At 47.9% G+C, this 11,416-nt stretch overlaps 1 protein-coding gene across 1 annotated transcript in view; it reads right to left on the bottom strand.

The window, feature by feature from the left end:
- Positions 1 to 1,002: 1,002 nt before the first annotated feature.
- RPS24 (ribosomal protein S24) overlaps positions 1,003 to 11,416 on the bottom strand; it is an 87,512-nt gene continuing 77,098 nt past the window's right edge. The window contains exon 5 of the mRNA XM_059882543.1: positions 1,003 to 1,013. Within this exon, the coding sequence (XP_059738526.1) occupies positions 1,011 to 1,013 (3 nt within the window). The 3' untranslated portion in view covers positions 1,003 to 1,010. The remainder of the gene's footprint in view (positions 1,014 to 11,416) is intronic.

The following is an 11,416-nucleotide window of genomic DNA, read 5'->3' as shown; positions in this document are numbered from 1 at the left end:
CCTACCCCACAATTTTTATGTCTGCAAGCCTGAAGACATCGTCAAGGCTCTGGGGAGGAGGGAAGGTTATCTCACAGCTTTCAGGATCTGGTTTGCTTTCTCCAGCAATAGGGGGCAGAGCATTACAGGCCAAGGAAGGAAACATTCCTAACCCCTGACACCCATCATCACTCCTCACGCATTTCAGACACCTGCATGCTCTGATCACTTTTACACCTCTGCTTGGAAAGGTGTTACCACCAATCTGGCAGGTGCAGAAGCCAAGGCTTAGAAAAATGCAGTGGCTTGCCCAAGGTAACCCTGCATTGTTGCTAGTGCCAGACAAGTTTCCTGAGATTTCATCTACTGCTCTTTTCACAAAGCCATACCATGTGTACCTGGGAGCCACAGAGGGTTCTGCAGGCCCTCCTGCCCTCGCCCGGGGTTCTCTGGGAACCTCTCTAAACACACCCCTGGATGTGCTGGCTTCCACTGTGGCCCTGCTATCTGTTCCCAATCCCCAGCCTGTACTGAGAGGTTTATTTGCTTACTGAAACCTTGGGCATTGAAATGGCCAAGGAGGACTCTGTAATCACGGGCTGCTGCTGTTGCTAAGAAACAGGTCCTTTAAATTCAATTTACAAAAAAGATAGAGTGAGCGAGCAAGTGAGTGAGAGCAAGAAAGGGATGCTTGAACATCTGGTTCTCCTCCCTGGCTGTCTCCGGTGACTGTGAAAATGAGATAAGTACATTCCAAGATGGATGCTGGCCTTCTCTAAGCCATTTTCCGACTTTCCTCTAAGCTGGTATTTCTGGTCAGCCTTGGATTTGACAGGTTGTGGAGAAGGGCAGGGGGAGTGCTCTTGCAGGAAGCCTGGTGGCTTTAAGAATTCCAGGCACCTTGTCTCCTCCAGGAATGACTCAGATGCCCCTGAGCCACTGAACTAACCTGGTTCTTATGTCTAGGGCTCTCCACCCCCACTCCCACTGTCAGAATAATCATTCCACATATTTATATAATCCTCTTCAGCTCACTCTGGATTTCACACATGTTACCTTAGCTCTTATGGAGGAAATATTATTCTCTGCATATCACAGATGAGGAGGAAATTACAACAGCTAGAAAAGGCACCTGGGCCAGGAGTGGAGGGGCCAAAAGCCCTAACCCCAGCTCTGCCAAGAGCAGGCTCAGCTACTCACTCCCTTCTTTGGGCCTCAGATAACACAGCCTTAAGCTGTGAGCTAGGGTTAGATCGTGGTTCCCCACAGTGTGTGCTGCAGAGCATCGCTTCATGGGCGGTTACTGGGTACCAGGTTAAAACGGAATCCTCTGGTCAAACAAGTCTGGGAAAGTTAGTTTTAAGTTAGTTAGGTGGTTAAGTTAGTTAGGTCTCACTATAAGATTACTCAGAGCCTTGAATGCTTTAATATGCTGTAGAAATCTCCAAGAGCAGCTATCTTAGCTTGAGTTTCCCCAGAAGCTGGCTGTGATATAAGAATTTGAGTGCCAGCAGTTTATTTGGGAGGTGATGTCAGGGAACCCTGGTAGGGAAATAAAGAAATGAGATAGGGGGACTTCCCTGGTTGTCCAGTGGTTAAGAATCTGCCTTGCAGTGTAGGGGACCTGAGTCGACCCCTGGTGGGAGAACTAAGATCCCAACATGACTCTAAGCAACTAAACTCACACAGAAACTACTGAGCCCATGGGCTACGGAGCGTACATGCCACAACCAAGACCTGGTGCAGCCAAATAAATAAATATTATTTCTAAAAAAGAAGTGAGATAGGAAAAGGAAGGCAGCCGTGAAGGAGGAGTTACCAAGCAAGTTATCACTGTGGGCAGCACGAGCTTCGTCCACTGGGGATCTCTGGGACATGGTGGGGGAGACGTGCCTCAGAGTTATCCCATCAGGAGTGAGGGAGCTGGGGTATTTACACCCCAACTGTGGCCAGTCACTGAGCTGGGCTAGGGAGGGTGTCATTAATTGTCATTAAAGGCCCAGTACTTCTTGTTTCCCAGGCACAAGAAGAAAGCCTCAGAGGGGCTGCTCTTCCAGATGCTGATGGCTGGAAGTCCAGCCCAGTGCACTGGCTTGGCAGCTGCGGGAGTGACTGGTGGTACCCCAATAATATCTACCATATGGAGGAAAGCTGCAGTTTTCAAGGCTGATTCAATCACAACACTGAGGAAAACAGCTCCAGGTCCTCATGTTCCATGGAAGAGTCCAAGGAAATATCAAGCTAGGCCCTCTCCAAGGGATGACGGGTGGCTCTACAAGTCTGAGGCAATAACCTTATGAGGACCAAGGAATCACATTTGCTCGTCATCAGTTCAGTCACTCATTCGTGTCTGAGTGGATTGCAGCACACCAGGCTTCCCTGTCCATCACCAACTCCCGGAGCATGCTCAAACTCATATCCATTGAGTCAGTGATGCCATCAAACCATCTCATCCTCTGTCGTCCCCTTCTCCTCCTGTTTTCAATCTTCCCCAGGATCAGGGTCTTTTCCAGTGAGTCAATTCTTCTCATTAGGTGGCCAAAGTATTGGAGCTTCAGCTTCAGCATCAGTCCTTCCAATAAATACTCAAGATTGATTTCTTTTAAGATTGATGGGTTTAATCTCCTTGCAGTCCAAGGGACTCTCAAGGGTCTTCTCCAACACCACATTTCAAAGGCATCAATTTTTTGGTGATCAACGAGAATTCCCTGATAGCTCAGTTGGTAAAGAATCTGCCTGCAGTGCAGGAGACCTAAGTTCAATCCCTGGGTCAGGAAGATCCCGTGGAGAAGGAAATGGCAACCCACTCCAGTATTCTTGCTTGGAAAATCCCCTTGGACAGAGGAGCCTGATGGGCTGCAGTCCACGGGGTCACAAGAGTTGGACATGACTTAGCAACTAAATGACAGCTTTCTTTACGGTCCAACTCTCACATCCATACGTGACTACCAGAAAAACCACAGCTTTGACTAGATGGACCTTTTTCGGCAAAGCAATGTCTCTGCTTTTTAATATGCTGTCTAGGCTTGTCATAGCTTTTCTTCCAAGGAGTAAGCGTCTTAATTTCATGGCTGTAGTCACCATGTGCAGTGATTTTGGAGCCAAAGAAAATAAAGTCTGCCACTTTCCATTGTTTCCTCATCTATTTGCCATGACGTAATGGGACCAGATGCCATGATCTTTGCTTTTTAAATGTTGAGTTTTAAGCCAGCTATTTCACTCTCATCTTTCACCTTCATCAAGAGGCTCTTTAGTTGTTCTTCACTTTCTGCCATAAGGGTGGTGTCATCTGCATATCTGAGGTTATTGATATTTCTCCTGGCAATCTTGATTCCAGCTGGTGCTTCATCCAGCCCAGCGTTTCACATGAGTTAAATAAACAAGGTGACAATATACAGCTTTGATGTATTCCTTTCCCAATTTCAACTACTCCATTGTTTCATGTCTAGTTCTAACTGTTGCTTCTTGACCTGCATACAGGTTTCACAGGAAGCAGGTAAGGTGGTCTGGTATTCCCCTCTCTTGAAGGATTTTCCACAGTTTGTTGTGATCCACACAGTCAAAGGCTTTAGCATAGTCAATGAAGCAGAAGAAGATGTTTTTCTGGAATTCTGCTTTTTCTATGATCCAACGGATGTTGGCAATTTGATCACATTTGCTCACCACCTCCCCAAAGCTGGACAGATGAACCCTCACAGACATGAGATAAGTTTGCCTCTGATCTGCCCCCAGTTCATCCTTCAGCACATTCAACCACATTTCTAAGATGCTGCCTTCTGACCTAGGTTATAGTCTGGACCATCCCAGTCTGACCACACACCCATACAGCAAGCTCCTGCTACTCTGTATATGCAGGATTATCATTCCCTACCCCCAGGAGCCACCATCCCCTTCTCTGTTCCTTAGGTTGGCTGGAAACAAGGAAACTATTTCAGACTGCCTCCTCTGCTCACCCCCCTCCCCACACTGGTCGGCTAGATCTGCAGCCTGATTTTTGAAAGCCAAATAATAATACTAATTCCAAGAGAATTAGTAGCAGGGGGTAGCAGGGTGGTTTAGAGCGTAGGTGCCTGGAATCAAATTATACCTCCACTGCGTACTACCTGTGTGGCCTTGAGCAGGTCACTTAACATCTCTGTGCCTCAGGTTTCTCTGAACGGGGTGATGACAGTGCTGCCCGGGTGGGACTGTTGTCACAATGTGCTAGTTACTATTAGAACGCAGTGCACCGTCCCTGGGGCAGGAGGTACTCAGGAATGATATCATTAAGACAGCCATACGCTAGCAACTCAAATGGCAACCCACTCCAGTATTCCTGCCTGGGAAGTCCCAAGGACAGAGGAGCCTGGCACGCTACATCCATGGGGTCGCAAAAGAATCAGACACAACTTAGTGACTAAACAACAACAATGCTTTTGAGCGCTTATCCCATGCCAGACACCATGGTAAACGTTTTATATATATTAAATCATACAATCTCAACTATCTACCTATCAAGCTATGCTATTATCCACAGTTTACTGATGTGGAAACACGGCTCAGAGTAGCTATGCCACTAGTCCAAAGTCACCACACGGGTAAGCAACCAAGAAAAATCTTTTATGTCTCCAGGAATGGTTGCCCAAGGGTGGAATCCTGGAAAGTGTGAAACAAGGTTTGGTGCAGCTCAAACGGTACTGAGGGTGCCTTCTAGGTGGTCAGGCCATGGCTAGTTCTTTCTCTTCCCTCATCCCAGAAACCTACAGAAAATACATAGTTCTCCTTGGGCCCCGGATCTGATACTTGGAAGTCGAAACTTTCCAGCTCTGTCTTCTCTGCCTGCCAGAGCTTGTCCTGAGCCATAAGGCCCTCTTCTGCCAGGAAGCCTTTTAGAATCCTTCCCACACCCAACTGCAAAGAGGTTTCCCTCCTTTCCTTCCCTATTAGATTTCTACCTCAATTACACTCTTTTGGCATATTCACTTCCTGACACCTTCTTTATGTAGGTCTCTTAGCACACTGGATCTCATGAGCAGGTGTGGCTACCCCACAAAGCCAGAGGCATTGCCTTTAACCCTAGGCTACAAGGCCTAACCCAAGTGGTATCTGTCACAGCTTCAAGCGGCCTAACACTGAGATGGACCAGAGAAGTCATCTCTCCCTGAATTTTACAGCAAGGGGCACCAACTTGCTTCACTCACCCAGTCAGGCAGTGGAGGAACCAGACTCAAACCCAGGACTCTTGACTTCTAGCCCAGAGCTCTCACACTGAGGACCTGGAGGACTGTCTCCAGGATGATTCAGGATATTGAATTAACAGGCAATGTATACAAGAAGGGTCTAATACACACGCATTTCCCCACCACCACCATCCTCAGGATACTGAGTTCCCTGCTCATCTCCCTGGCCTGCTCACAATTATAGTCCAGTGTCTGTGCATTTGCATCCCATTGATGAGACTGAAATGCCAGCCATTAGTCTCCATTCTTCACACTCTTAAATGAGAGGGCCAAGATTAATGAAGCATCTTCTCTCAATCAAGAAGCCATTTCAGGCTGTGCTTCTTAAGCCCAGCGAGTTGTGCAGATGAATTAATACTGACCTTTTTATTTTTCACTGAAGGATTGGTGGTGCTCCCCCTACCCCTACACTGTTTGAGGAGCAATCCTGCTCCAGCCACTTGGTTCAGCAGCCAGGAGTGTGAGCGCAAAGTGATGGTGTCACCTCACAGCACTGAGGGCAGATCATTCCCAGGAGCAGTTGGGTGGGGCAAGCAGGCTGATGTAGCTTCTAGAGCCTCCTCCTACTCAATACACCCACACCTAACAAAACACAAAAGCAGACAGAGGACCCAACAGGAAAGTGTTGCCAAGCCAAGCCCTTGATGTGCAGTGGGGGTCCCGGAGCCAAGACTGGAACTAAGCCAGGGTAACATTCAAAATAGCTAACAGCAAAGTGTGGCATGAGCACCGACCAATCAGGGCAGACGCCCACCATGAACCACCATAGGGCCAGCCAGGCGCATCCCAGGGGCTATCAGCTGTGGACAGAGCATTTGTTCTCCCAAGAAATGAAGAAGGTTGGGGTGTTGATCCAGCGAGAGAGAAAAAGTAGGCGGAGAGGGAAGAGGATCAAGTAACATGATGGGAAGAGTTGAACTCAAGTCGTGGAAACAATCAAGGGACATTATAAAAAAGCAACATCTAATCTTAAACCTTAAGTTGCTTGTGTTTTTGCAAGAGAAATTGCTCCCCGTTAGTGAAGGACTCTACATACAAATGTCTGTCTATGTCTGTGTGTGATATAGCAGGGTGGGAAGGTTGTGGGGGGAAGGGGCTGAATTATACATCTGAATCCCCACATTTCTGGACAGGAAGGCATTCTAGAGTAGGGGGCAGATGAGCTGGAACTTTCAGAATGAGTAGGAGCTTTCCAGTGTGAAGATCTCTCTCTCCCCTACGCTTCAGAAGCGAATCTGCTCCTGTTTCTACTACAGAATTAGCTAAGCTTTGTCTGTATCTGTACAGGTCTCTTCCTAGGACGTGAGTTCCTTATTGGAGGGGTCCTGCTTCTTTCATCTCTGCATCCTCAACACCCAGCATATGTTTGACCCAGAATCACTGGCCCATCTTTCCCTCTAGAGTATAAATGTATTCAATCAGGAGCATGTCAGAAGGTGGAAGAGAGGCTGATAATAATCATGGCGAGGGAGAGGTCATATGCAAGATGACGCTGATGAAGGCTATGTTCAAGACAGAAAGTGCTGGAAGAAGAAACTGTGGATATTGGGCGGATGAGTAACAATTTCTGTCTCATTATCTCTTATTTCCTGAGTGAAACTTGTAAATGCTCTGTTTCTGTGTCCACTGAATGGACCAGTGTCACCACACATGCAGTTACACACACCCACAGACACACACACACACACACACACACACACACACACACCCCGATAACAATAATGATGATGGTGGTACGAGTAGACCAGCGTTCAGAATCACAATGCATGTTCTCAGTGGTACACATTTCAAATTTTTTTTTTTTGCTTGCATTTCTGTTTATTCATTCAGCCAACCGAGCACCTCCTACGCGCCAGCAGCTTCGCTAGGTGTCAGGATTAAATACAGTCCCTCGACCTCAAGAAAAGAAAGCGGCCACTTCACACACGAATCACATGAGATTTTTCTTAGTTTATGATATGTCATAGGAGCACAGGGAAAGGAAGGAGGAAGTGTCAGCTAGCTGAGCCCGGAAAGAAAGATGGGATTCAGGCAGGAAAAGGAGCAGAGGGCGTCCTGGGGAGAGAGGCAGCATGAGTGAAAGTCTTATTGTCTTCATTCGTATTTGGTACTGCTTTTATAGCATGTTAATATATATTTTTTTCTGCTTAAAAATTAAAAGCAGGGCTTCCCTGGTGGCTCATTGGTAAAGAATCCGCCTGCCAGTGCAGGAGATATGGATTCGGTCCCTGATCCTGGAAGATCCCACATGCCATGGGGCAATTCAGCCCGTGAGCCACAACTATTGAGCCTGTGCTCTAGAGCCTGTGAGACACAATCACTGAAGCCCACGTGCTCTAGAGCCCGTGCTTCACAGCAAAAGAAGCCACCACTGAGAAGCCCACACACCACAACTGCAGAGTAACCCCCACTCACCACAACCAGAGAAAAGCCCACACAGCAACGAAGACCCAGCACAGCCAAAAAGAAAGAAAGAAAGAAAATTACTTTTTAAAAAGAAAATGGCATTTAGAGCCTGGAGTAAGATACCAAAGTTGTAGCAACAGATGAGCTACCAGAAGAAGCTGCCCTGGGAAGGCTATGCTTACCACCTGCAGTCCCCTGTGAAGGAATCTGGACTTTATTCGGTATGACACCATGGAGGCTTTCTAAGCTGGTGATGAGGGAACAGGACAGCCAGAGGCAGACAGCTGGCCATTTCCTTGAGGCTGGGAAGACCTGTTTCCAAGGCAAGCTCCACTGGAAGGTCCACGCATCATCCCCAAGGCTGCCGTGAGCACCGCCCTCCCGTGCAGACATTAGTCCTTGGGCTGTGTGAGGGCCAGGGAACGCTTCACTCACGTAAAATCATCCTTCTCCCACACAGTTTCTCTTTTCCAAAGAGAAAAGAAAAGCTGGTCCCTACCCAAGGTTGTGTGCTCAGGTGTGGCTATCCTCGTGAGATCAGTGTGTGGGGTGGTCTCCATGGAGATGCCATGTTGGTTCAGGGTGGAGGAGCAGAGCCACCCCACACCTGTCTGAGCCTGCACCTGGGCAAGCTCTGCATTTTCCAATAGGACCAGGCAGCGCACATCGTCGAGAATGGGTGGGTCCACCCGGGAAAACTTGCACTAAAGACAAAGTTAGAAAACTAGGCAGCAGGAGGCAAAACCCATTCATAACATGAACAGAACCCAGCCACTCACCATGGCCCTAAGGCTGACTCACAACTGGAACACCCAATCTAAATGTCTGCCTCATTTGGTGCTGCTTTTCATAGCCTATCGATAAATATTTTCTGTTTAAAAAGATGTTTTGACTTCCTTGCAGGAACATGTACCCTTCTTATACAAGAAAAAAGAAAACTAAAGCTTAAAGATCAAATCTTTTAGCAAACTGATAGAATCCAAAAGGGAAATATATTCTAAAATATGCAAAAACAAGGCTACACACACACACACACACACACACACACACATACACATTCACCAAAAAAACTCACAGCAGCATATAAGCAACCCCCAATTCATTCTCCAGAGCTCCAGAAAACCTCCTTGCCCTTGGCAGCCAGGCCATGGAAGGCCCCCCCAAATCCCCCACCATCTGGCATTTTTGTCTGCAAAGCACAGGCCTTTCTACCCTGGGCTGCCTGCCCACCCTGCGGATGAGGCCAGGCACTGGTGAGGGCTGCCTGGGCTTTGCCTCCCTGCCATGGTAACCACCACAGGCGCGCACGCGCGCACACACACACACACACACACACACACACACGCACATGCATAGGCACACGCGCACGCACACTCTCAGCCCTGCCTGCTTTCTGGCCCCGTCACCATAGGCTCAGGCCAGGGCAGCCTTGACTGTCAGCTCTGTCCTAGTCCCACCTACCCCACACAGCAGCCAAAAAGGCACACATGTCAGGGAGGGGGCAGGGAGAGGAGAAACAGCCACAGGAAGGCAGCAGGACTCGCAGGAGGGAGCAAGGCCCTGGGGAGGGGGGCACGCAGGCAGGTGGCAGAGGGGCCCTCATTAGCCAGACCATCTGTCAAGAGTGAAGGAAAGGCACCCCGCTCTGCAGTCCAGGGCCCTGCTGTACATACACTCACGCACTCTCACACACGTACAAGCACACACACAATTACACACACACATATATTGACATCCACCCATGCCCACATGCCCATAAAATCCTACACAAAGATATACACATTCTCCCCTACATGTGAACACAAAACTGTACACAAATGACAACTGCACACACACACACGAACGTACATACGCACCGATACGTAGTCACACACTCATGCGTAACCACGCACAAAGACAAACATGACTGTACGTACACATGTGCTTAAACCTACACCATATGTAGTCAAACATACATACGCACCAATACGTAGTCACACACTCATGCGTAACCACGCACAAAGACAAACATAACTGTGCGTACACACGTGCTTAAACGTACACCCATATGTAGTCAAACATACATACGCACCGATATGTAGTCACACACTCATGCGTAACCACGCACAAAGACAAACATGACTGTATGTACACATGTGCTTAAACGTACACCCATATGTAGTCAAACATACATACGCACCGATATGTAGTCACACACTCATGCGTAACCACGCACAAAGACAAACATGACTGTATGTACACATGTGCTTAAACCTACACCCATATGTAGTCAAACATACATGCACAGACTCACACGCATAAGCACATACTCCCACATGGCTACATTCTCTCTCCCATGCAACCCCAAGCCCATGCACAAATCCACTCAGACCTCTTCCCCACTGCCATCCTGCCAGGCCATGGGTCCTCCACCTCCATGCTCTATGCCCCTTTCATGCTCCATACCCTCTCTTCCACCCAGCAGTCCTACAAGGCCTTGCTGCCCTGCCACTCACGAGTCAGGAGAGCAAGGGGTGGCACAGACTGGGTGAGGAAGAGTTCAACACCATACTGAGAAGCATTGATCACAGTCTTTTTTCTGGAGATGCTTAAAATGTAAGGAGAAAGAGAAGGCAGCTAACACGATCAATGGCTCCCTGACTTCACTACTTTGCTAAAAGCAAGACCTAGACCACCAGAGGGCTACCTCCAAGGTCTGAGGCACTGTTAACACACCGCTTGATTGTGGTTGGGAAGATGGTAGGGTACGCAGGTTCAGGGCACTGAGCTGGTCTCAGTAGCACCATACTTGGGCTGCATTATCTTTGTTTCTAGCATCTCTGAACTAAGATGGGGATTATACCTTCTGCACCAGAGTTCTGTGTAGTCTCATGAGATCATACCTGGACCGTGATCACCTGGCACCTGGCACATGCTAAGAACTCAATAAACCTCAACTATTTTCCTCTTGAAGACTATTATCCATATTTCCAAGTTTTATTAAAGAACCATAATCCAGGTGAGGGCTCCAGGTTATTTCAAAGTTATCTTTTATTTAGAGAGATGCAGATGTAGAGACTTGCACACATAGTGGGAGAAGGAAAGGGCAGGACAAACTTTAAGAGCAGCCTTGAAATATATACACTGCTGATGCTGTTGCTGCTGCTGCTGCTCCTGCTGCTGCTAAGTCGCTTCAGTCGTGTCCGACTCTGTGCGACCTCATAGACGGCAGCCCACTAGGCTCCCCCATCCCTGGGATTCTCTAGGCAAGAACACTGGAGTGGGTTGCCATTTCCTTCTCCAATGCATGAAAGTGAAAAGTGAAAGTGAAGTCGCTCAGTCGTGTCTGACTCTTAGTGACCCCATGGACTGCAGCCTACCAGGGTCCTCCGTCCATGGGATTTTCCAGGCAAGAGCACTGGAGTGGGGTGCCATCGCCTTCTCTGAATATATACACTACCATGCGTGAAACAGACAACTAATGGAAGCTGCCATATAACATAAGGAGCTCATCTCGGGGCTCTGCAATGACCTAGAGAGGTGGGATAGGGATGGCGGTGGGAGGCAGGTTCAAGAGGGAGGGGGTATATATACGTATTTATATGCATATACATATATATATATATATATATATATGGCCGATTCATGTTGTAAGGCAGAAACCAACACAACATTGTAAAGCAATTATCCTCCTACTAAAAATAAAAATAAATAAATGAAGTATCTTCTATTTCAAATGAACCAAAATGGTGCCCATGGGCTGGACTCTGAAGTCAGTGTGGCCTGGCAGGACCACACATCTACTGTTTGCTGATTACGGTCTCCACCTGCAG

This window comes from Bos taurus, chromosome 28 (assembly GCF_002263795.3).
Source record: "Bos taurus isolate L1 Dominette 01449 registration number 42190680 breed Hereford chromosome 28, ARS-UCD2.0, whole genome shotgun sequence".
NCBI lineage: Eukaryota > Metazoa > Chordata > Mammalia > Artiodactyla > Bovidae > Bos > Bos taurus.
The sequence above is the reverse complement of the archived record's forward strand: the minus strand, read 5'-3'. Positions and strand labels throughout refer to the sequence as shown.